The sequence below is a fragment of the Lepus europaeus genome, chromosome 14 (assembly GCF_033115175.1).
Source record: "Lepus europaeus isolate LE1 chromosome 14, mLepTim1.pri, whole genome shotgun sequence".
NCBI classification, from domain to species: domain Eukaryota; kingdom Metazoa; phylum Chordata; class Mammalia; order Lagomorpha; family Leporidae; genus Lepus; species Lepus europaeus.
Window position 1 is genome coordinate 81,596,084 of NC_084840.1, and position 27,090 is coordinate 81,623,173.

Here is a 27,090-nt window from a genome sequence, read left to right on the forward strand (position 1 = left end):
ATCCTAGGCAATCAAATATCTATGTTTTGTGTCTAAAGATTTACTTGTTGGAAATTTCATGTAAACAGAATATTACACTATGTAGCCCTTAATGGCTAGCTTCTTTCATTAAGCATAAAAAGGATTCATCGGTGATGAAGCATCTATCAGTATTTATTTCTTTTATTGCCAAACAATTTTCTATAATATTATTTTTAAGAAGATTTATTTATTTGAGAAGCAGAGTTGAGGCAGAGAGAGGTCTTCTTCCACTGGTTCACTCCCCAAATGGCTGCAATGGCTGAAGCTGGAATGATCCAGATTGAGGAGCTTCTTCTAGGTCTCCCACATGTGTGCAGGGTTCCAAATATTTGAGTCATCTTCCACTGCTTTCCCATGCCATTAGCAGAGAGCTGGATTGGAAGAGGGGTAGTGGGACACAAACTGGAGCCCATATGGGATGTTGGCACCTCAGGTCACAGTGCCATCCCCTACGAAAATCTAAAATACTATTCTAGTTGTATGGGTTAGCCTTTCATCAGCTGATGAACATTTAGATTAATTTCACATTCTGACCACTGTTAATCATGCTACTGTGATCGTTCATTTCCAAGTTATTTTATAAACGCAAGCCTTTACTTCCTTGGCTGTGGATTTAAACAAAGACGGAGGGATTTTTTGGCCACTTTCTCTATCTCTCCAACTTTCTTCATGTTGTACTTCACAATTCTTAGTTTCTGCTCTTCTCTACACTGATGTATTCAGGTCGAGCTCCAGATTCTCTTTGTGTTATGTGGCTTTCTGTCACACTTTTGACTGTTAGGAGCATTTCTCTTTCAAGTACTTGTCACATTGTGTGTACAGAACAACCTTTCCCTAGTTTAATATTGTTTTTATTTATCTCCACAAAAGATAATCTTGTCTAAGGGGAGAATGTGCTATTAAGCTGCCTGAGTGGAGAGTATGTTATGTGCATCACTTATCTTTGTATAGATTGAAAATGTTTTAGCTGAATAGTTGCTGGGATAACATTAAGTACTCCATACCATATCACCTATTTCTTCTTTGAGAAATTTACATAAACATTATGATTAAATCTTTAGGATATAGCTTTCATTCTAAATACATTCAAGCCATTGAATATGCAATTAAAAGCACTTAATCCTAGTGAAGAATAGAATGTGCATGCTTTACACATCAAGAGAAAGTAAAATCTAAGTCTAGGTCCCTTTATTATGTAGCAAGAAATGGGATTAATAGATTTATGTTCTTTACCAGTGGAAAAGCCACAGTTTTCCTTAGCAAGCCATGGAGCTCTGCTCTATTCTCAGAACACTGCAAAAGAAACCCAAGAATGATGTGATTTGGAAACTTGATTTAGCCATAGAGTCTGATGGGGTGCTATTTGCATTGTATTTCATAATCATTGCCCACTCAATGGTACAGAGATAAGGTAATTTATCAATTATAAACTGAAAAAAGTATCACAAACTAATGAAATTAGTGAAAGGTTTACAAAGAGCTGGGGATACATTCTGAGTTTCCTGCTCCAAGTTTGCTGCCATGCTGAATGGTTGAGTATAAAGAAGGATTCAGTCCAACTAGTATAGGAGATCACTTACATTGCTATGTCTCTTGCCTAAAATGTGAAATTTTATTTGAACATGAACTCAACAACAATGCAAATATATACCTCTTATAAGATATACCCTTATCTATTCTGAGTTGATTGTTGGGGTAAGGTGTAAGGTAGAGTTCTGGTTTCACACTTGTACACGTGTAGATCCAATTTTCCCATACCGTTTGTTGAAGAGTTTGTCATTTCTACGAGGAATGATTTTAGCTAATTTGTCAAAGATGACTTGTTTGTATCCATGTGTATTAACTTTTGAGGTCCCTAATCTGTTTCATTTTTCTACCTGTCTATTATTGTGCCAGCACCAGCCTTTTTTGATAATAACTGCCCTGTAATATGTCTTCCAATCCTGTATCATGATGCCTCCAGCTTTGTTTTTATTTTGTGCAATTGGTTTAGCTATTTGGAGTTTTTTGGGATTCCACATGTGTTTTAGGTCATTTTTTTCTGGATATGAGAGAACACGTTTGTTATCTTGATAGGGATCACATTGAATGTGTGAATTTCTTTGAGTAGCATGGACATTTTGATGGTATTCATTCTTCCAATTAGTGAATATGGGAGATTTTGTTCAATTTTTTGTGTCTTCTATTTCTTTCCTTAATGTTTTGTGAGTTTTACTGTACAGATGTTTTCTATCTTTGGTTAGTTGTACCCCAAGGCTGTTAAATTTTTGTAGCTCTTGTGAATGGGATTGATGGTAGAAGATCTTTGTATAGTCATGGCATTTTTTATACAAAGGCTGTTGATTTTTGTGTGTTGCTTTTCTATGGTGAAAGTGGGCATTCTTGTTCTTGTTCTAAATCTTAGTGGAAATTCTTTGGGTGTTGTTCCATTCAATATGTTGCTTGCCGTTGGTTTCTCATATACTGCCTTGTGTTGAGATATGTTTCTACTATACCCAGTTTGCTTAAGGTTTCTATGATGAAAAGTCATTGTATTTTATTAAATTCTTTATCTGTATCAAGATAAACCTAAGGATTTTATTTATCCATTTGTTAACATAATATATCATGTTTATTGTGTTGTTTATGTTGAACCATCTCTGCATACCAAGGGTTAATCTTGCTTAGTATAGTTTAACAATCCTTTTAATGTGTTTTTGATTAGATTAGCTAGCATTTTGCTGAAGATTTTGGCATCTATGTTCATAAGGGATTTTGGTCTATAGTTCTCTTTCTTTGTGTGTGCTTTTTCTGGTTTTGGAATTAAGGTGATGCTGCCCTCCTAGGACTTTGGGATGATTGCATCCCTTTCAGTTGTTTTGAGCAATTTAAAAAGAATTGGGAATGGTTCTTCTTTAACTTTTGGTTAAATTCAGCAATGAAGCCATCTGCCACCTACCAACCCTGCAGGTCAGACTCAAAGTCAGTGGGGTCCAGGAATTGATGTCTCCAGGAAATTCACCCAGTTGTATGTGAGCCACAGCAGCCTTTTCTTATAAAGATTACATTCTCTACCCCTGATAAATGCATTCACCATATTCGTAAGGATCTTACTTGCTCTAGGTAGTATAAATAAATATTTTTAACTTTTTATAGACACACTTGAATTTATAACTTTAATGATTCTGCTAATAAGGTTTTAATTTAAATTTTGTAATCTGAAAGCAATATTTGAGTATGTTACATTTTGTATAACTCTTAATTCACTGGTAAACATTGGATTATTTACGCCTTTTGACTTCCATGTGTAATGCTGCTGTGGACACTGGTATACATCTGTCACTTGGAATCACTGTTAATATTTTCTAGACTATTTAATAGTTTCTAAAATTTAATAGTTCTTATTTCCTAAGATGCTAAGAAGCAACTGGCTATTAAATTTGGAGTTCTGAATTTCTTTTGAAATCAAAAGTATACAGTAGGATTATGGGAAATAATTACTATTGATTTTATGTTTTATTCCTTATCCAGAAGGATAGCAAGTAATTGCATTAACTTTTTTTCCTGCTGGGAATGTGTTTTCCTCTTTGGATGTTGAAAAGAAGGAGATATCAGAGAAAAGTGAAAAAAAAATGACCATTCTAGTATCACCTTATTGAGTAATAACTCTGCTCTGAACGCTAGAAGTTCAGGAAAACAAGTTCTCCTAGTTGATCTGTGTTCATCAGCCTTTACAAAAACTTACTTAAATGTAATAAAGATTCATGTGTAGTCCAAGATCCTACTTTACTGATATTTATTGAGTACTATGTAACTATTTATCAAGACAGCAGGATTCTCTTGTGATTCATGTTGTCTCTTTAGCAGAAGTAATTGTGGATTGCATGGGTGCTCTAATATTGAGCAGTAAGACAGCTGATTCTACTAAGGGTTGAAAGCAAAATGGCTGCAGTACAATTGAACTGTACAGATACACATAATTAGAGATCTAGAAATGTGGGTTGACTGGTCTTTCTCATGACTTAGAGAACTTTGAAAGATTATTTAACTAGACCTATAATAAAATAGTTCCCTATATATGACATGACATTATGTTGATATGTGTGGACTTCTGTGATTGAAAATGCCAGGAGGTATCCCTTTACACAGTTGTCATACAGAAATATGCTAAAAACGTAGACACTCAAAATTTGATGCAGTTAATCTACATTTATAACTGTCCTTGTTCCCAATTCGTGATTTTCTCTAAATCCATGTAGAAAAGTTAATTCATAATCTATTAGAATCCTTAGTAACTATAAATCAAAAGTTAAATAAGAAACAGCTTTCAACCAACACAATCAGTAGTTTCTAATTTTGCCAAAGGTTCTCTTCCCATGTATATCTCTACCAGAGAGTACCTTGAGTAAGATATTTCGTGGACACAATTTTGAAGTGAAGAATCTGCTTTGGGAAGTAGACCTAGCTCCAGTTGGCTATAATTGATGTAGTTGAACATATCTGGAAACAATCTCAGAAGGCTTCCTTAGGGTCATATCTCTATAGAAGAGAGAACTATTAAAAAGAAAGCACAGAGAAACCATAATCTGGCCCTTGTGAAAGATTTGCCTTAGAAAAGCAAACAACACAAACTATTCTGGTCAACATCCTATGAATGAACTTACCCCTAAGATGAGAAAACAACGTTTCACTCAAAGATATACTGATAAGAATCAACATAAAGTTCAAAATTTGAGTTGTCTACATTATGTGAATGTTATTGTGTGATTCAGTATGTCATCTGTGAGTAGTGAAGAAGGAGATTAAAGATGAGCTTAATAAAGAGGAAACATTTCTAAGCAGTCTGATCTGAAGGCATGGTATTTAAGGAATAGTGAGAACATCTTTAAAGGATTTGAAAAAGGACTAAAATTTGAAGGCTTCTGCATTTGAAAGGGACATTGATATTAAATCGGAACCAAAAATAAAAGCTATACCAGCACAAATCAAATAATTTAATAATTTAAAATGCACCAAGTCTATGAATCAGTTATAGCTGAATATGGTCACATACAGAGCCAGGTAATTTAAAAAAGTGTGTGCTCAATAGCTCAGAAACATACTTTGTCTCCAGGGGGAAAAAAGATGGTCCTAGGCAATATTTTACTTAAAGACACTGTTCTACCAGTGAAATTTTAAGTTAGAAAATTGTTAGTGCTCATACATATAGACTCATAAAAAGGATTTTATACTCCTAAATATTAATTTTCATGCCTTTATCATGGCATATTTTAACTCTGATGATGTTGACAGAAATGCTCATTCACAGAAGGCTTATTAGGAATTTAAACATTCAGTTTGCTGGGTTGCCTTGACAGTTCCCCCTACATGTCCTGATGAACTAAAGCATAGATTTTGCATCTGACAATACTTTTCCTTTGAGCTTTACATATCTATATATGTATATATTTGCATATAGATATGTGATTTATTTGAAAGGCAGAGTTACAGAAAGGCAGAGGCAGAGAGATAGAGAGGAAGGAACCTCCATCCGCTGGATCACTCCACAAATGGCCTCAATGGCTGGAGCTGGGCCATTCCAAAGCCAAGAGCCAGGAGCCAGAAACTTCTCCCAGGTCCCCCATATGGGGACAGCAGCCCAAGGACTTGGACCATCTACCGCTTCCCCAGGCCATGGCAGAGAGCTGAGTCAGAAATGGGGCAGCCAAGACATGAACTGCCACCTATATGAGATGTTGCCAATGCAACTGGTGGCTTTACCCACTATGCCACAGTGCTGGCCCCCTTTTTATGATTTTAGATGGTGTAATTTTATTTTCATTCATGCCAATTTGTCTTAAACATGAAGATGTCTCAGTATCAATTGATGTGGGTCATTCTTCAATGGAATCTCCTAATAAATTCTGGACTTTGCAAAAATTTGGATTTTCTTACCAAATCCACTTTCATTTAGTCATTGATACTTTACATTTCATTTTGGACATTTTTATTTTTCTTAAACTTTTATTTAATGAATATAAATTTCCAAAGTACAGCTTATGGATTGCAATGGCTTCCCCCCCCAACTTCGCTCCCACCCGCAACCCTCCCCCTCCCGCTCCCTCTCCCCTTCCATTCACATCAAGATTCATTTTCAATTCTCTTTATATACAGAAGATCAATTTAGCATATATTAAGTAAAGATTTCAACAGTTTGCCTCCACGTAGTAACACAAAGTGAAACAAATAATTTGCTTGTTTTCATTTCAACACTCCATTCCTGTTGTTTGTGTTTAACTTGTTCAGTACAAAGACTGTACTGTGACTCATAGATTAGGCATTGGATCTCCAGTTTCAGAGGTATATGAAACTCTCATGATTAATGACTAAGAGTTGTGTGAGAAAGCGAAGAGTGTTGCAGGAACTGATATCAGGAAGGAGTTTGAAGACCAGGTTTCCCTAGAGCAGTGTTGGGGATCATCCACTGTGTAATCGTTGTTTTTAAAAATGTATTTATTTATTTGAAAGAGCTACACAGAGAGAAAAGGAGAGGAGAGGGAGAGAGAGAGAGAGAGACCCTCCATCTGCTAGTTCAGTCTCCAGTTGGCTGCAAAAGCCAGAGCTGTGCCAATACAAAGCCAGGAGGTGGAGCTTCTTCTAGGTCTCCCACACATGTGCAGGGGCCCAAGGACTTGGGCCATCCTCACTGCTTTCCCAGGCCACAGCAGAGAGCTGGATCAGAAGGGGGTAGCCAGGACTTCAACCGGCATCCACATGGGATACTAGTACCACAGGCAGCAGCCCCACCCACCATGCCACAGTGCCAGCCCCTACCTAATCATTTGATATGACCCTGCCAAGGCCACACACATGGGTCATGAAATTTGATACAAATATATCAAGCTAATTTTTGAGCTGATAACTTCACATGGTTCATGAATGATGCTATCAAGAACCAAATGTCTCTTGGGAGAGAAAGATTCCTATCCATAGCCTGGGGCCTTAAGGCCTTTAGAATTTCACTCTTTTTCTGAGATAAGACTCTTTCAAAAGGCTTTGAGCATAGAATTGAGAATGAGTAGAACTCGAGTTATTAAATTTGCAAATGGAAACAATTCAACACTAGATCCACACCAGTACATACTCAATGCTGTGGTACTTCAGTAGGTTGCTAAATGCCAATTGATCAGGAGAAACAATAAACTACATTTCTTGCTTAGGCAATGTAATACTGTTTGTGTAGGAATATAGCATTTTGTGTTACTTGAGCTCAGTAATCAACAGGAATGTCTAGACATGAAAAGAAGGGGGAATTGATACATGGGATATTACTCAAAGCAGAGATACTCCTTGGCATTTGATAAGGTGATCCCCTGATAAACTCATTGTAAACAGGAAAATAACATGAGTAGAAAATGCACTTAATACATCTAGCCTCAACATCCTAGCTTTGTAACACAGTACAGTATTAAGTGTTGGTCATTTCCATTGTGATTGTGTGGTTGTCTGGGAGCTGCAGTTCACTGCTGTTGCCCAGTACTCTGAGATGGTACAAAATGGCATATTGGTAGCTTAGGAAAAGATTTAAAGTGTGTATCCTATGGAATGTGTATCACTTATGCGCCATCCTAAAGATAAAAAGTTATAAGCTACCACAAGTATGGGACTGATGTAGGTATCCTTGAATTTAGTATTATAGGCATTATATAAAAATAAGGTGATTTATAAAATAGTAACAGAAATACTCTAACAGGTAGGTGTGAAACACCTTGGAAAACAAATTGACAAAACTCAGAAAAGAGAGTCTACCTCGGAGACTTCGCTGGGATGTATATCACATGAAATAAATGATTTGAAGAATAAATTAGGTGAAATGCAAAGACAGGTAAGTGTGATATTTAACATGTCAACAGGAAACATTTAGCTGGATGAATAATGTCTTAGGAAACACGCTTCAGTAACCACAGAATTCTTTATTATTGCCCTTGCAAGTTTAGTACAATTGTGTCATTACAGTGTACTTTAAACTCTTTCAATCTACCCATTTTACTAATAATTACATTATTTTTAAAATATATGAAGCCTGTATAACAAATAAATTTAAAAATAATAATATTTACCTTTTAGTAGATTGAGAATTGTACATCACTTTTCATGGATGTTAGAGACCTTTTTCTGTTAGATAACACCTTTTTGTTGTATCAGTTGCTGTGGTCAAACAGGGTAGATAAAATTAGAAGTTAAAATTTAGTATAGTTTTCCAAACAATTCTCTTCTTATTTTCACTTATATGAAAGGATACAAAACTTATGTGTTTAATTTCATGTGTTTAAAAGTAAATTCCACAAAAATTTAGTTATACTTTTCTGAAAATGCAAATATCTTGATTGGGTAATAATCTGAAGAAATATGCATTTTCTCCTTATATAGCATATGTTTATGAACACACATACTTATACATGTAAATGTTCAGATCATGTGTAGGATATAATCTGAAAATATAATTAAATCAATTTGATAATGTCTCACTGTGTTTTTAAAATTGATTTATTGAGATGCTATGGGTCTTCATGAAGTTCTTTTTTTTTCCTTTTTTTTAACTTTTATTTAGTAAATAAAAATTTCCAAAGTACAGTTTATGGATTACAATGGCTTTTTCTCCCCCATAACTTCCCTCCCACCCGCACCCCTCCCATCTCCCACTCCCTCTCCCATTCCATTCACATCAAGATTCATTTTCAATTATCTGTATATACAGAAGATCAATTTAGTATATAGTAAGTAAAGATTTCATCAGTTTGCACCCACACAGAACATAAAGTGTAAAATACTGTTTGAGTACTAATTATAGCATTACTTCACATTGGACAACACATTTAAGGACAGAGATCCTACAAGAGGAGTAAGTACACAGTGACTTCTGTTGTTGACTTAACAATTTGACACTCTTGTTTATGGCATCAGTAATCTCCCTAGGCTCTAGTCATGAATTGCCAAGGCTATGGAAGCCTGTTGAGTTCACTGACTTCGATCTTATTTAGACAAGGTCATAGTCAAAGTGGAAGTTCTCTCCTCCCTTCAGAGAAAGGTACCTCCTTCTTTGATGGCCCCGTTCTTTCCACTGGAATCTCACTTGCAGAGATCTTTCATTTAGGTCCTATTTTTTTTTTCCCAGAGTGTCTTGGCTTTCCATGGCTAAAATACTGTCATGGGCTCTTCAGCCAGATCTGAATGCCTTAAGGGCTGATTCTGAGGCCAGAGTGCTGTTTAGGACATCTGCCATTCTATGAGTCTGCTGTGTATCCTGCTTCCCATGTTGGATCCTTCTCTCCCTTTTTAATTCTATCAGTTAGTATTAGCAGACACTAGTCTTGTTTGTGTGATCCCTTTGACTCTTAGACCTATCAGTATGATCAATTGTGAACTAAAATTGATCACTTGGATTAGTGAGATGGCATTGGTACATGCCACCTTGATGGGATTGTATTGGAATCCCCTGGCAAATTTCTAACTCCATGAAGTTCTTAAGAAATGTTCACAGTGAAAACATGCACGTTTATTTTTTAAACTTTTGCACTCTAACTCACTTATTAAGTCCATTTTTGTGCAAAATTTTAAAAGTATCTTCACTTTTTTTTTTTGACAGGCAGCGTGGATAGTGAGAGAGAGAGACAGAGAGAAAGGTCTTCCTTTTTGCCGTTGGTTCACCCTCCAATGGCCGCTGCGGCCGGCACATCATGCTGATCCGAAGCCAGGAGCCAGGTGCTTCTCCTGGTCTTCCATGGAGTGCAGGGCTCAAGCACTTGGGCCATCCTCCACTGCCTTCCCGGGCCATAGCAGAGAGCTGGCCTGGAAGAGGGGCAACCAGGATAGAATCCGTCGCCCCAACCAGGACTAGAACCCGGTGTGCCGGTGCTGCAAGGCGGAGGATTAGCCTGTTAAGCCACGGCACCGGCCTCACTTGTTTCTTATAACAGAGTTCACCCACTGAAACTAATAAAATCTGGTGTCCTTCATTAGATACCCGAAGTTATGTAACCCCTACCACATCAATTTTAGAATACATTGATCAACTTGAAAAGAGAGCCTATAACACACATGCATCAATCACCCCTTTATTTGCTCTGTCTCCCCTAGACTTATGCACACACCATTCTGAGATTTGTCTTCAAAGATTTTCCTTTTCTTTCCAAATTTAAATTTTATATAAACAGAGTTTTCTAATGTGTAGCCATGTGTGGCTGGATTCATTTACTTAGTAAACAATTTTTAATCCTCATCCATGCTTTAGTATATATTAATATTTTGTCAAGTAAATTTGTTCTGTAGTAGAAGACTATTATGCTTATGAACTGTCCATTCACCTATTACGAATATTTAAGTTGTTTCAATTTCCATTTTTTAATTTTTAAAAGATTTATTTATTTAAAAGAGTTAGAGAGATTGAGAGACAGAGACAGTGAGTGAGAAGCTCCATCTGTTGATTCACTCCCCAGAGGGCTGTGATGTTTGGGAAGAGGGTAGGCAACTCCAGGATCCAGGAGCTTCATCCAGGTCCCACGTGGGTGATGGGGGCCTACGTTTTGGCCATCTTCTGCAGTTTTCCCCAGGCCATGAGCAGGGAGCTGGCTTATAAGTGGAAAAACCAGGACACCTGCCAGCACTCATTAGGGATGCCAGTGATGGCAGGCAGTGGCTTTACCTGCTACGCCATGATTCCAATGCCCTCTTTGTACTTTTTTGAAACATTCTTTTTCAAGTTGTGTGGAAATACTTTTTCCTTCCTTACCACTGAATTTAATCAAACTCTGAGTTCACTGGGCATATTTCCCAATCTTTCCAACTTTTTCTTGCTGCTCTTTCTGTTTAGTTTCTGTTCATCTAACCTCTTTTTTCAGACAAAACACAAAGTTTCCCTTTTGTCAGTAGGCTTTTCCTCTTGTGAGACTTGAATCTCAAGAGTCCTCACTCTTTCCTGTGCTTGTCATCAAGTTTGTGCAGAATAATTTAGCCCTTAATACTACATTTGTTTATTTTCATGGCAGATAATCTCTGAATATAATTTTTTCTTGGGGGGCATGATCTATTCTGCCTGTCGTTTTTCCCTCACTTTTCCTAGTAAAATATTTTAGCTTCACAGTTGTTAGGATAAAATTAAACCCACTATACCATAACAATTTTTTTCTTTAAGACATTAACATAAGCATTATGAATAAAGCTTCAGGATAACTCTAATACTCTAAATGACTTTTATGCAAATGAATACAAAATTAAAATATTTGACTCCAGTAGAGAATCTATCTATCAAATATTCATATGTTATTCACTGAGGAGAAGAATCTAAATGTACATTCCTTTAATATATAGCCAAAAATGAGATTTAAAATCCCATAGGCCTTTATGTTCTGCCTATAGCAATTCTCATAGGGAAAATTATAATAACCTTACTCTACCCTCAGATTGCTTGCTAAAGAAGCACAGGAATAATCTGATTTGAGAAACTTGATTTAACCATAGATTCCAGTATTTGTAGGTGTGGCTTTCACCTGTCTCTGGTGGTCACATAAGATGTTTGCAGCTCAATCTAGGAATCCTCTGTGTGTTGTATTTTAGCCTTGTTGCCCATGATGTAGAACCAAGAGGCAGTAATCTTTAACTTGTGGGTAAAATAATGCTGTCACTTACTGTAATTAATGAAAGTTTTATGCAGTACTTTGGACGTCATGTTCCCCATTGGATTCCATTTCCAATGGCGAAAGCAAAGATTTGGTGTGAAATGTGTTTGGGACCAATTTCATTGGCATGCCACCTCTCTATGAAATGTTACTGGAGCATGAAATCAATAGTAATAAATCTAGGCCGGCGCCGTGGCTCACTAGGCTAATCCTCCGCCTTGCGGCGCCGGCACACCGGGTTCTAGTCCCGGTCCGGGCACCGATCCTGTCCCGGTTGCCCCTCTTCCAAGCCAGCTCTCTGCTGTGGCCAGGGAGTGCAGTGGAGGATGGCCCAAGTCCTTGGGCCCTGCACCCCATGGGAGACCAGGAGAAGCACCTGGCTCCTGCCATCGGATCAGCGCGGTGTGCCGGCCGCAGCGCGCCTACCGCGGCGGCCATTGGAGGGTGAACCAACGGCAAAAGGAAGACCTTTCTCTCTGTCTCTCTCTCACTGTCCACTCTGCCTGTCAAAAAAAAATAGTAATAAATCTAGAGCAGATAGTAATGTTTTGGATGTGAGGCATATAATCCCTGTTTCAAGAACTCATCTCTGCCATTACAATACAAACATAGTAATGAATAATGTGCAAGTGATGAGATGTTACTGTGCTCTAATACAATTTCATTGTAAAACCAGATAATGAAGTGATTTTTAAAAGGTACTAATAAAGTTTGTGTTTCTTTATTTCTTCCTTTTAGTTCCAAGAAGCAGAAGCACGACACCAGGAATTTGAAAACAGTGTTGAAAAGTCAAAAGAACATCTGACAATCTGCAATTCAAAGTACCATGCAAAATAATGAGTCTTTATAAACCATTTAAGATGTAAACTATGATATATAGAGCAGTTTTGATCTAAATACATTTATGTGAAGTGAGGGAAATGTTAGCTTTAAGGTGTATTAAATGTATACTTTTATATACATATTTAAATATGGTACATTATCCAAAAAACACACCTAAAACTGATACACTGTCACCAATCATTTGCTTGTTAAATTTTTATGAACTTTGCTTGTAATATGTTGGTGATTCTTCAGTTATGTGTCTCTTTAGGTTATGTGCGAATAACGATTTTTAATTACATCTTAGGCTTGAATGTGAAAATTCCAAGTTGAAGGAAATAATCAAAAAACAAGAGGGCACAATTGAACATCTTCAGGAAAATCTCACAAGACTAATTTTAGTAAGTCCATCTCCATGTCTGCCTTAGCGCATGGAGTTTTTAGTTTCTAATTGAAAATTGTGAGAAAATTTTTGATAATGTGAAAAGCGTCATCAATAAATAATTTAATGTATTCCTATGCTCTTCAACATCCTTAGGGTGATGCTGCCCCACAGATTAGAAAACAACATTAGTTTCAAAGACACATCCATAAGAACCAACATAGCAAGTACAAAACAGACTGTCTCTAAAAGTAATCCTCGTAAAGTGAGTGCTTATGAGTGTGTGGTTGAAGATACAGTCTATGAGAAGTAAATGGAAGTAAGAGATAAAGTAAAAATGACCTCAGTAAAGTGGACAAGGCTCAAATTATAGAATTGGTCTTTGGAGTTAGTTGATGACTTGAATAAAGGAACTCAAACAATTTTAAAAGGACTAGGAAAGCATGGGGCTACAATTCAAAGCAGCTGCATTTTAAAATGGAGTGAATATGAAAATCACAAGGTACAGGGAATTATAAGTACCAGGGACAATAAAGTGATTTTAAACTCCCTGAAAGAAAATGCAGTTAGATTTGATTATGGCTACATATTGAATATAAAACCATATAGCTCATAACTGTATCTGCTTATCAGCTAAATAATACCATTATATTCAGGAATTAAAAAACCCAAGAGATATTTAAGGTAAAGACACTGTTCCACTTCTGAAGTTTTGAGGTAAGGAAGTCATTGATACTGATACATACAAACAGTAGTAATTAATTCCATACTTGGGAAATAATCACATTGCAATCTTCATCTTAACACACTTTATTTTTTTAAGATTTATTTATTTTACTTGAAGGTCACAGTTACACAAAGAGAGCAGGAGAGTCAGAGAGAGGGAGAGGGAAAGGGGGAGAGGCGAAAAGGGGGAGAGGGGGAGAGAGAGAGGGGGGGAGAGAAAGAGAGAGGTCTTCCATCTGATGGTTCACTCTCCAGATGGCCACAACGGCCAGAGCTGTGCCGATCTGAAGCCAGGAGCCAGGAGCATCTTCCAGGTCTCCCATGTGGGGGTGCAGGGGCCCAAGGCCTTGGGCCATCCCCCACTGCTTTCCCAGGCCATAGCAGAGAGATGTATTGGAAGTAGAGCAGTCAGGTCTTGAACTGGCAACCACATGGGATGCTGGCTCTGCAGGCGGTGGCCTCCCCTGCTATGCCACAGTGCTGGCCACATCTTAACACACTTTAAGACTATGATAGAGTCAATAGAAATGCTCAGTCCAGCAGGAAGTATCTTTGAAATTAACATTCAATTAAATGTGTCATGTAGACAGTTCATCCGAGTTTTGATGCTATATCTCATAACTTTTCCTTTGTACCATATTTATATATTTGTAGTTTATATAAATTGGTTTTTATTCATGCCAATTTGTTTTAAACCTAATGGATTCTCAGTCTCAGTTGATGTGTTTATGATCTCTCAGGAATCCTTTAATGGTTCCTATTATTAATAAATTGGATTTAATTTTCTCATTGATATTTGTGAAGTACATTATACATTTTTCCAATACATTTATTCAATATTTTTATGTCAAGGCTCATTTTTTATCATTTATGCATAAAAAGACCAATACAAAGATAATTGCTGTTGTCTGTGGTTTGTTAATGTGGCATCAGATCTCTGTTTTCAGAGTCATGAGAGCTCTCGTGTCATGAATCACAGTGATGTTTTGGGTAGAGGAGCGAGGTGTAGGAGCTCATATCAAGAAATGAGTTGAAGACTGGAGTTGTCTTGTGCAGGGTTGAGGATTTTGCAGTTGCTTAATCATTTGCTCTGACCCTGTCAAGGCAACCAAACCTGGGTCTTGAAATTCAATACAAATATGGCAGGCTATTTTTTTTTTTTAGTTTTATTTATTTATTGGAGAAGCAGAGTTAACAGAGAGCAGGAGTGACAGAGAGAGAGGTCTTCCATCTGCTGGTTCACTCTACAAATGACCAAAATGGCCCAGAGCTGGGCTGATCAGGAGCCAGGTGTTTCTTCTAGGTCTCCCACATGATTCCAGAAGCCAAGCACTTAGGGCATCTTCCACTGCTTTCCCATGCCATTAGCAGGGACCTGGGACAGAAGTAGAGCAGCTGGAACAGGAACAGACATTCATGGGATGCCAGTGCTGCAGGCAGAGGCTCAGCCTACTATGCCACAGCACTGACCCCACAGGCTAATTTTTAAGTTAATTTTGTGTGGCCAGTGAATGATTTTATAACTCTCCAAATAGCCATTGGTAGAAAATAAAAGTTCCCACTCCTGGTTGAGGACTGTAAAAGCCATTAAAATCTCTAGTTCTGAAACACTTTTTCTGAGCTATGTTCCTAAGAATGATAATGAAAGTATCTCTGTGGGCTGGTGCTGTGGTGCAGCAGATTAAAGCCCTGGCCTGAAGTGTGGTATCCCGTATCAGTGCTGGTTTGAGTCCAGCTGCTCTACTTCCAATCCAGCTTTCTGCTATGGCCTGGGAAAGCAGTAGAAGAAGACCTAAGTCTTTGAGACCCTGGACCAGTGTGGGAGACCTGGAAGAATCTACTGCTCCTGACTTTGGATCGGCTGAGCTCTGGCCTTCACAGCCATTTGGGGAGTGAATGAGTGGATGGAAGACCTCTCTCTCTGTCTCTACCTCTCTTTGTAACTCTGTCTTTCAAATAAATAAAAATAAATCTTTTAAAAAAAGGTCATTATGTCATTACTAAATTTAGAGGTGGAAATAATTCAACACTATAGAATTATACCAATCTCTCATATAGTCATAGCTCTGATACTTCAGAAGGTTGCTTAAATGTTGCAGTTTTTTCAGGGAAGAAATAGTGAACTGAGTTTTCTGGGTAAGTTTCGTAACACTAATTGGGCAGGAAGATAACACCTATGTGTTACTTGCGTTCATTAATCAACAGGAGTATCTAGACATGAAGAAAAGAAGAGGAATTGATTTGTGTGGTGATATTATTCAAAGCACAGATGCCCCTTAAACTCAAGATTCTTAACTGGAAAATGTAAATGAAGAGCACATTTAAACACCTAACCTCAACATCCTCGTTTTGCAATACGAAATTCTGTGAAGTGTTGGTCACTTCCATTGTGATCTTGTGGCTTCCTGGGAGCTGCAGTTCACTGCTGTTGTCCAGCACTCTCAGAGTGTACAGCATGGCATATTGCTAGCCTAGAAAAAGATTCAACTTGTGTGTCCTATGGAATGTATCTCTTATGTGCCTTCATAAAGATGAAAAGTCATATGTCACACTATCACAAGTATGGGACTATTTGCATACACCATTGAATTTAATATTGTAACATTTATCTAACTAACAAATATTTTATCAGGTAGATGTGAAACACCTTCAAAAACAAAGGGATAAAACTCAGAGAAGACAGTCTACATCAGAGGCTTCACTGACATGTTGTTGCAATAAGGTGCTTCAGGAGACAAATGGTTTGAAGAATGAGTTAGGTGAAATGAGAAGACAAGTACGTATGATATTTAGTGTGTCCACAGGAAAGATGTAGGTGGTAGAATAATATAAGTGTCTCAGGGTAGGACCTTCCCTAACCACAGCTCTCTTCAATATTTTCATTACAATTGTAGACAAATTTTATGATAACAATGTACTTTTAAAATTTTTTCTTTATCTAAAGGAAATAAATTTCATGTATTTAATGTAACAGTTTTAAAAACATAATGATACTTATCACACTTAACTTTTTCATTTTTCCTTATTATTACATTCTTTTAAAATGTTTACCTTCCTATAAGTTAAGTTATATATCTTACCTTATGGAAGTTCTTTTTTATTAGATAATACTTTTTGTGATATCAATTGCCATGGTTAAACAAGGAAGGTAAAATCAGAAGGTAATATTTATTACAAATTTCTTAAAAATATTTCTTATTTTCACTTGTGAATGTTTACAAAACTTAAGTGGATACTTTCATATATCTCAGAATAAATTCTTCAGAGCCAGCACAAAGTTTCTTTTTTGTCAATAAACTTTCCCTTCTGTGACACTGTTGACTCTCACAGTCCTGACTCTTGCCATCCATGTTTTGAAGCATAATAAAGACCTGTGCTACAATTATTTTATTTATATTCATGACAGATAATACAACCAGAATGTAAATTTTCCTTGGGAGAGAAGATTTTTTATGCATGTCAGATTTCTTTGCATAGATTGAAAATACTTTCACCTCACAGACATTTGGATAAAATTGAACACATACACCATACCAAATATTTCTTCTTTGAGGCATTATGAACAAAGCTACAACATAACTCTAAATGCATTTTAAGCAAATAATTGCAACATTAAAGTATTTAATTCCATTAGAGGAAAATTTATGAAATATTTGTATGTTATTAAGCAAAAAATTAAATTTACATCGTTTTAAATGAAAAAAAAAAACCTAGGATTTACAGTTTTATAACCATCTGTGGTCTGCCTACAGATGTTCTGACAGCAACATTGAATAACCTTAGTCTTCCCTAAGAGAGCTTGTGAAAGAAGCTCAGGATTGAACTGATTTGAGAAAGTTGATTTTCTTGGGCTTTTGCCTGTCTTTGGGGGTCATGCAAGATATATACAAATCAATCTAGGAAGCCTCCATGGGTTGTACTTTAGGAACATTGTCCTCTACATAGTGCCACGACACAGTAATTTTTATCTTATGAGTTGGGAAAAATACAGTTATCTAGCATAATTGGTGAAATTCTTATGAAGTATTGGGGATATATTTTGGTTTTCATGTTCTCTATTGGATGAGATTTTCAATGGTTGAACAATGATTCATTGTGACTTGTGTAGGAGACCACTTTTGTTGGCATGCCATCTCTAAACTATCAAATATTACAGAAATATGAAGTCAATAATAATAACTGTAGATCAGATAGCCATGTTTTAAATTTGGAGCCACATGGTCCTTGTTTCAACAACACATCTCTACTCTTACCACACAAATGGCACAATGACCAATGTGCAGATGATGAGATGTTGCTGTGTTCTAATGCGATTTCATTGCAAAACCAGATAATGAGAAGATTTGTAAAGTTACCAGTAAAGTAAAGCTTCTTTTTTTTAATTTCTTCATTTTAGTTGCAAGAAGCAGAGGCACGAAAGCAAGAAGCTTTAAACAGCTGTGAAAAGTCCAAAGAATACCTGGAAACCTACAATTCAAAGTACCATGCAAAATAATAATGACTCCTAATGAATCTTTATAATGCACACAAGCCATAAACTATGATATATAGAACAGTTAAGGTCATAAATACATCTAAGTGAAGTCAGGAAAAATGTTCAATTTCAGGTCATATTGAAATGTGTACTTTTTATATACTCATTAGGCGATGCATATTATCCTCAAATAGAAACATAGAAATGATATAGGATTGCCAATCATTTCCTTGTTAAATTTTTATGAATTTCCCTAATGATGCTTCCTAAGATTATCCATTTATGTACCTTTTAGACTGATGTGAGAATAAAAATTTTTAAATGTACATTTTAGGCTTGAGTGTGAGGTTTCCGAGTTAAAAGAAACAATCAAAAATCAAGCAAGCACAATTGCACACCTTCAGGAAAATCTCACCAGACGAACTTCAGTAAGTCCAACTCTTAATTTCTGCCTTACTGAATGGAATTTTTACTTTCTAATAGAAAATTGTAGGAATGTTTTGATAATATGAAAAGCCTCATTGATAATTGTGTTTAGTGTATTCATACCATTTTTACTCGCTACTACCAGTTCAAGTCTAGTTAGTTTTACAGAAATCAATTTTTATTAAGTTAATGATATTGGTAATAAGGTTTCAATTTAAAATTGTGATGTCTATATTTTAGAGATTTGTTTATTTATTTGAGAGAGTTACAATGAGAAGTGAAGAGACACAGAGAGAAAGAGCTCTTCTATCTGCTGATTCACCCAACATGGCTGCAATACCCACGCTGGGCCAGGCTAAAGCCAGGAACCAGGGACTTCCTCAAGATCTCTCACACGGGTGCCAGGGGCCCACACACTGGGGCCTTCTGCTGCTAGCCATAGGCCATTAGCAGAGAACAGGATCAGAAATGGTACAAGCAGGACATGAACAGGCGCTGGTGTCCCAGGGGGTGGCTTTACCCTCTATGCCGTGATGGCAGCCCCTATTTCACTTTTGTGAAACATTCATTTCCTAGTTGCTGTGTGGAAATAATATTTTTCTCCCTTGCCATTGGGTTTAATTGAATTCTGAGTTCACTGGGCCTGTTTCTCCATCTCCAAGATTCTTCACGTTGCTCTTTCTGTCTTCTCTATTCTGTTCATCTAATGTCATTTCTCTGGACTCTGCAAAAAGTTTCCCCTTTTTCAGCAGACTTTTCTTCCTGGGAAACTTCCCCACTCTTTTCAGTGGTTGACCATCCAATTTGTGCAGCATAATCCAGATCTAAGCATTATACGTCTTGTATGGTTTTTTTGTCAGATAATCTTTTTCTGAATGTAAATTTTCCTTGGGGAAGATCTATGATGGATGTCACCTTTCCTTGTATAGATTGAAATATTTTAGCCTCACAGTTGTTTGGAAAAAATTAAACACATGGCCCCATACTAAATATCTCATCTTGGAGGCATAGACTTAAGCTGAATAAAACTTTAGGATAATTCTTATACTCTAAATGCATTTTAAGCAAACAATTACAAAATTAAAATACTCAATTCTCATATAGGAGAATTTGTCAAATATAAAAATGTTACTAACAAAAAAATCCTGAATTGACATTCTTTTAGTACATAGCTAAAGGTGGGATTTATAGGTTTATACTCTTTATGCTCTGCATACAGCAGCTCAGGTAGCCAAATATAAGCTTATTCTACCTTCAGAGTGCTTGCAGAAGAAGCCAAGGAGAGAACTGATTTGGGAAACATGGTTTAGCAACAGCCTCCCAAATTTACAAGTCTGTGGCTTTCACATGTCTCTAATGGTCACAAAGATAAGTGCAACTCAGTCTAGGAATCCTCTCTATATGTTGCATTTTAGGATCATTGCCCACTTCATATTGCTAAGAGTCATCTATAACTTGTCAGTTGGGGAATGAAGACTGTTACCTAGCACAATTCATGAAAGTTTTATGTAGTCCTGGGGATATATTTGGGCCTTTATGTCCCCTTTGGATTCTGTTTTCAATGGTTGAACAATGATTCAGTGTGACTTCTGTTGGGGACCACTTTTGTTGGCATGCTACCTCTCTAAACTATCAAATATTATAGAAATACGAAATCAATAATAATAACTGCAGACCCAGATAGCTGTGTTTTAGATTTGGAGCCACATGGTCCTTGTTTCAACAACACATCTCTACTCTTACCACACAAACGGCACAATGACCAATGTGCAGATGATGAGATGTTGCTGTGTTCTAATGCGATTTCATTGCAAAACCAGGTAATGAGAAGATTTGTAGTTACCAGTAAAGTAAAGCTATTTTTTAAATTTCTTCATTTTAGTTGCAAGAAGCAGAGGCACGATACCAAGAAGCTATAAAAAGTGCTGAAAAGTCCAAAGAACACCTGGAAACGTATGTTTTAAATGACCATGCAAAATAATGGGTCCCTATAATGCACATAAGCCATAAATTATGATATATAGAGGACTTATGGTCATAAATACATCTGTGTAAAGTCAGGGAAAATGTTCAACTTCAACTTGTATTTAAGTGTATATTTTTTACATACTCTTTAAGTGTTGTGAATTATCTTCAAAAATATACATAGAAATGATATAGGGTTGCAAATCATTTACTTGTTAAATTTTCATGCTTTTCCCTAGTAGCACTTCCTAAGATTATCCACTTATGTGCTTTTTAGATTGATCTGAGAATAAATTCTTTAATTGTATATTTTAGGCATGAGTGTGAGATTTCTGAGTTAAAAGAAACAATCAGCAAACTAACAGGCGCAGTTGCACACCTTCAGGAAAATCTCATGGGACTGACTTCAGTAAGTCCATTTCTTTATTTCTGCCATGGTAGAAGGAGTTTTTATTTCTCCAGTAGGAAAATATAAGAATATTTTTGATAAGGTAAAATGTGTCACTGACAGGTATATTTGTTATATTCAGATGGATATTACTTGCTATTGCAGTACCAATCCAGTTAGCTTTATGGAAGAAATTGACTAATGTCATAAAATGCATGATACATGTAGTAAAGTTTCAATTCAAAACTATGATATCTAAAATCAAATTTTATGAATACTACTTTCATCCATTTTTGATTTTGAGTTATTTCCACCTTTGGGCTATTATTAATAATGTTGCTATGGACACGGATGGATAGCTATTACTTGGAGTCCCAAGTGATATAAGCAAATATATAAGTGTGAAACCAAGCAAATATAATTATTTGACCTAGCGTTGTGAATATCTTTTATAATCTGGTGTCTTCAAGGGAATTTTGAAATGTATTATTTTTGCTTTTTAAATTTCTAGAATATATATTAGGTCCTTATGCAAGCTTCTCCCTCAAAGGAATACATTTTCCTCTGGATTTTTAGGAGTAAAGTGATGTCAGGGAAAACAGAGAACTGCTTCAGCAGAGTAATACACAGTATATAATATTCCTAGCACTGCAGGTTCAGAAGCAAATTTTTCCCATTAGTCTGTATTGTCAGCCTTTATATAGATGTGGTTCAATTTCAGAAAAGATTTGTGTGTGATCAAGGATCCCAGTTTATTGATATATAATAGTACCATGCAACTATTGATCATAAAAGCAGGATTCTCCTGTTATTCACATTTTCCTTAAAATCAGAAGTAAGACTCAGGATTGCATGTAATTTCCTGTATTGAAAATGAAGTTCTTGATGCTACTACTTAATTTCTCTATCAATGGTAAGGGATTAGTTGCAGTACACAAATACTTTTGTCTAGGGATCTAGAACATTTGTATTGACTAGTCATTTTCATGAATTGTGAAACAAGGAAAGGTTATTTTTCTCTAGACCTTTGATAAATTAGTGTCATATGTGTGAGATGCGAGTATTTTGATAAAAGGTCTTCTGTGAAAATACCAAGAGACATCCCTTTACAAAATTATTCTACTAAAATATGTTAGGCAAGTAAACATTCAAAAGTTTGTTGTAGTACCTGATATTCATTGAGCAGGTTAAAATATATAGATGTTTTCCTGTAAATTCATATAGAAATGAGTTAGGAATATGGCATAGAATTGTTAGACACTTGGAAGTCTAGCCTATGACTCAAAAGTTCAATAAGAAATAGCTAACAACCAACTCAATACGTAGCCCCTCCCTTTTCCAGAAAATTTTCATCCTATAAATCCCTCTGCCAGAACGTACTTGGGTTAAGATGTTTTGTAGATTCAGTTTTGAATTGATGACTCTGCATTAGGAAGTAGACAACTCTAGCTGACTTCATTTGATCTAGTGGAATGTGTATCTGAAAGGAATCTCAGAAGAATTCCCTAGAGCCTATCACTGTTGAAGGAGGGAAATACTCAAAAACAGAGGTAAACTGTAATCTGGCCCTTGTGAAAGCTTTGCATTAGAAAAGGCAAACAAGACAAATTCTGTTGTTCAACATCCTTATTAGAAATTAGAAAGCAACACTAGATTCAAAGACACGCTGTTAAGAACCAACATAAAACATACAAAATAGGCTGTCGACAAAATGGATCCACAAAAATGAGTGTTTCTGAGACTATGGTAGAAGATAGCATCCATGGGAAGTAAAATAGAAAAAGGAGATAGAGTAAATCAACCTCATTAATGGGGACAAAACTCAAATGATAGAGTAGGCGATTTGAGTTGAAGACTTGGATAAAAGCCACTCAGAAATTTCTAAGAGAAATAGAAAAGGATGGGACTACAATTAAAAGATCCTACATTTAAAATTGACGTGAATAAGAAAGTTATAAATGAGAAAGTAAGTTACAAGTACCAGGGACAAGGATATCATTTTAAATTCCCTGAAAGAAAATTCAGCCATGTTTCCTTATGGCTACATATTAAGTCTCACTGAGTATAAAAATATACACATCATGAGAGTATTTTTTCATCAGCTCAAAATATATACCTTGTATTCAGCAAATAAAAGACCTGAGAGATGTTTAAGGTAAGGGGGGAGTTCCACTTGTGAAATTTTTAGATTAAGAAATCATTGATATACATATAGACTAATGTTTAAAATGATTTCTGTACTCCTAAAATGACAAGTTTAAAGCCCTCTTATGGCACATTTTAAAGCTCTGATGAAGTCAACAGAAATGCTTGGATCTACAGGAAACATTTTTAAATTGAGTCAATTAAGTGTGTTATCTTGACAGTTCATTCCAGATTTCAGATGAACTAGAGTATAAACATAGTGCCCCATAATACTTTACCTTTGTACCTCTTTTGTATATTTATAGATTATATACTTTTATGATAATTTGCTTTAAACCTGAAGTTTTCTCAGTCACAATGTGCTCTTATGAATGGCCAATCATTTTTAAAAATAATTTAACCAAAATTATTTAAGTAGTATTGTGTTTGCATGCATTGTTCACATTTTGTCCTTAGTTATTGAAATTTTTCACATTCTTTTTAATGTTTAATTCTTAATCTGAAGAAAACATATCTAAAGTATTTCATAGATAAAATTCTAATAAAATAAACATAATTTCCTCTCTCTCTGCCTCAATCATCATTCCATCCTTATTTTCTTTTTTCTTTAATTTTCACAATGATTTTTTTAATTTTCACAAAATAATGAAGCAGTTTATTAATTCACCAGAATAAAATGAAATGTAAAAAACTTAATATGCCTATGATAAACTTAATATGCCTATGACACTTATTGTTGGGGCTGACATTGTGATACAGCAGGTTAAGCTACCACCTGGAACACCAGAATCCCATATGGGCAGCAGTTCAAGTCCAGGCTGTCCCATTTCTTTCTTTTTTTTTTTTTTTAAGAAGGTTTTACTTAATACACATTTCATAGGTACAGCTTTAGGAATATAGTGGTTTTTTCCCCCCATACCCACCTTCCCACCTCCACTCCCATCCCACCTCCTGAGTATACTTTCGGTATACTTTATAGTCACAGGCTTAAAATGCACCACTAACCATAATGTCCAGCAAGTCAAAAGAATTAAGAGTACTGTTCTATGGGAATATAGTTTAAGAATTACAAATAATAATCAAATCCAAAGGTGTTAGTTTCATTCTTATATTTTTTTGCATTCTATATTAATTTCCATAACAGAGAAGACATATGATAGTTGTCTTTTTGAGACAGGCTTATTGCACTAAGCATAATGGTCTCTAGCTATATCCATTTTGTTGCAAAAGATAGGATTTCATTCTTTCCAGAGATGAGTAATATTCCACAGTGTATGTATAACACATTTTCTTTATGCCATCATCAGTTGATGGACATCTGGGTTGATTCCATATCTTAGCTATTGTAAATTGAGCTGCTATAACCATAGGTGTACAGAAAACTCTGTGATAAGCTGATTTCATTTCATTTGGGTAAATTCCCAGTACTGGGGTGTATGGTAGATCTATTTTCAGATTTCTGAGAAATTCTCATACTATCTTCCATTATGGTTTTACTAGTCTACATCCCCCAGCAGCAGTGTATTCTGGTGCCTTTTTCTCCACATCCTCAGCAGCATTTATCATCTTTTGATTTTTGGATGATAGCCATTCTAAGTGGGGTGAAGTGAAAACTCACTGTGATTTTTTTGCATTTTCTGATGGTTAGTAATCCTGAGCATTTTTTTATATCTCTAGGTCATCCTTTGAAAAATGTGTGTACATGCCCTTTGCTCATTGCTCAACTGGATTATTTGTTTTGCAATTGTTGAATTTCTTAAACTCATTATATTTCTTGGATATTATTCTGTTAATGGATACATAGTTTGCGAATTTTTCTCCTATTTTGTCGGTTGTGTTTTCACTTTGTTGTTGAGTTTTTCCTATGCTATGCAGAACCTTCATAGCTTGTTGTAAACCCATTTGTATATTTGTGTGTTTATTGCCTGTTTCTGGGTCTTATCTAAGCCTTTACCTATTCCATCAAGCAGAGTTTTCCAGTATTTTCTTTTAGATTTTATTTTTATAAGGTGTAATGTCGAGTTCTTGTTTCATTCTTCTGCATGTAGAAATCCAATTTTCCCACCACGATTTCTTGAAGAGAGTATCCTTTCTCCGTAGATAGATTTTAGCTCTTTGTCAAATTTTTGTTGGTTGCAGATGTGTGGATTATTTTCTGCAGGGTTCTATTCAGTTCTATTGGTCTACTTTTATGCCAGTACCGGGCTGTTCTACATTATGTCCTGCACTATGTCTTGAGATCTGGTACTGCTGTGCTTGTCTCTTTCTTTTTTGTTGTTTAGCTTTGCTTTAGCTATTCAGGGTCTCCTGTGACTCTGTGTAAATTTTAGCATCAATGTTTTCTAGATCAGAGATGAAAATCCTCAGGATATTGATTGGGATCTCATTGAATCTGTACAATGCTTTGGTATTTTTTTCACTTTTATTTAATGAATATAAATTTCCAAAGTACAGCTTATAAATTACAATGGCTTTCCCCCCCATAACTTCCCTCCCACCTGCAACCCTCCCTTCTCTCTCTCCCCTTCCATTCACATCAAGATCCATTTTCAATTATCTTTATATACAGAAGATCAATTTAGCATATATTAAGTAAAGCTTTCAACAGTTTGCACCCACACAAAAACACAAAGTGTAAAATACTGTTTGAATACTAGTTACAGCCTTAAATCACAATTAACAATTGCTCTTGGTATTATGGGCATTTTCATAGTAATAATTCTTCCACTACATGAAAATGGAAGATTTTTCCATTTTGCTGTTGTCTTCTATTTCTTTGTTCACTGTTTGGCCATTTTCATTGTAGAGACCTTTCACATCCTTGGTTAAATGTTTTCCAAAATATTTAAGTTTTTGGCAGCTGGATCAAATGAGCCTGATATGGCAACTTGTTTCTCAGCCAAGGCATTGCTTGTATAATCAAATGCTATTGATTTTAATGTGTTGATTTCATGTCCTGCAACTTTACCAAACCTTCATATGAGTTCCAGTAGTCTCTCAGTGGAAGCCTTCTAGTTCCTCCTACATATAGAATCATTTCATCTGCACACTAGGAAAATTTGACTTTTTCCTTCACAGTTTGTTTTCCTTTGATTTCTTTTTATTTCTGAATAGCCCTAGCTAAAACTTCTAGAACTATATTGAACAACAGTGGCAAAAGTAGGCATCCTTGACTGGTTCTAGATCTTAGTGGAAATGGTTGCAGCATTTCCCAATTAAATATGCTGGCAGTGGTTTGGCCATGATTGTGTTGAGCTATGTTCCTTCTATATCCAATTTGCTTATTTTCTTAACATTTTATTTAAGTTATACAAGTTTCATGTGTTTCATATATACAGATTTAGGCACATAGTGATGCTTCTTACCCTATCCTGCCTCCCACCCACACTGCAACCCTTCTTCCTCCTCCCTCCTCATTTCCACTCTGCTTTTTTTACACAGATCTACTTTCAGTTTACTTAATGACTGTAGAGTTAATACCATGCTAAGTAAAAGAGTTCAACAAATATTATGAAAGAAAAAACTGTTCTTCAACAAGAGATGGAGGCTGTAAAAAATCATTGAAAAGATGCTGTGTTTGAGGGGGCGGGGACAAGATGGCAGATAGTGAGGACGTGCGCCGTAGTTTGGGAAAATAAAGTTTCATAAAAGTGGAATTACTGTAGCCTCAGGAAAAGATTCAAGAAAAAAACTGCAGAGGAAACGCTTCCGGATCTAGTGGATGTGACACAGAGAACCTACAGGGAGCCCACCGCGTGGAAACCCAACCGCGGGAGCCGAGCCGCAGAATCTCGCCAGCGTGGGAACGAACGGGAGGTAAGACAAAGGTGTCAGAAACCCGAGACATTGTGGGGGAAAAGCAGAGGCCTCTCTCTTCACTCACCAAACAAAACAAAGAGCAGGCACCATTTTAAAATGTAAAGCGCCGCCAAGGAGTTCACAAACTCAGTAACTTGGAACTTTGGTGAAACTTGAGAACACATTGAGGTCTGCATGAACTCTTTGTGTGGTCCCAGGGGTAGATCAAACGAATACTCACAGAGGCCAGATTTCAACTACCTTCAATTCCACTCACCTGTACCGAATAACTTCCCAACTGAGTCAAAAA

At 36.2% G+C, this 27,090-nt stretch overlaps 1 protein-coding gene across 5 annotated transcripts in view; it reads left to right on the plus strand.

Moving 5' to 3' along the window:
* The first annotated feature begins 7,747 nt into the window (after window positions 1-7,747).
* LOC133773605 (ankyrin repeat domain-containing protein 26-like) overlaps window positions 7,748-27,090 on the plus strand; it is a 112,632-nt gene continuing 93,289 nt past the window's right edge. For 4 of the 5 annotated variants that reach the window (XM_062211051.1, XM_062211050.1, XM_062211055.1 and 1 more), the window contains exons 1-8: window positions 7,748-7,864; window positions 12,393-12,475; window positions 12,784-12,877; window positions 16,217-16,360; window positions 17,981-18,063; window positions 18,393-18,486; window positions 20,367-20,437; window positions 20,765-20,858. In XM_062211051.1, the coding sequence (XP_062067035.1) occupies window positions 7,853-7,864; window positions 12,393-12,475; window positions 12,784-12,877; window positions 16,217-16,360; window positions 17,981-18,063; window positions 18,393-18,486; window positions 20,367-20,437; window positions 20,765-20,858 (675 nt within the window). In that variant the 5' untranslated portion in view covers window positions 7,748-7,852. The remainder of the gene's footprint in view (window positions 7,865-12,392; window positions 12,476-12,783; window positions 12,878-16,216; window positions 16,361-17,980; window positions 18,064-18,392; window positions 18,487-20,366; window positions 20,438-20,764; window positions 20,859-27,090) is intronic. The other variant, XM_062211053.1, reaches the window with a different exon arrangement.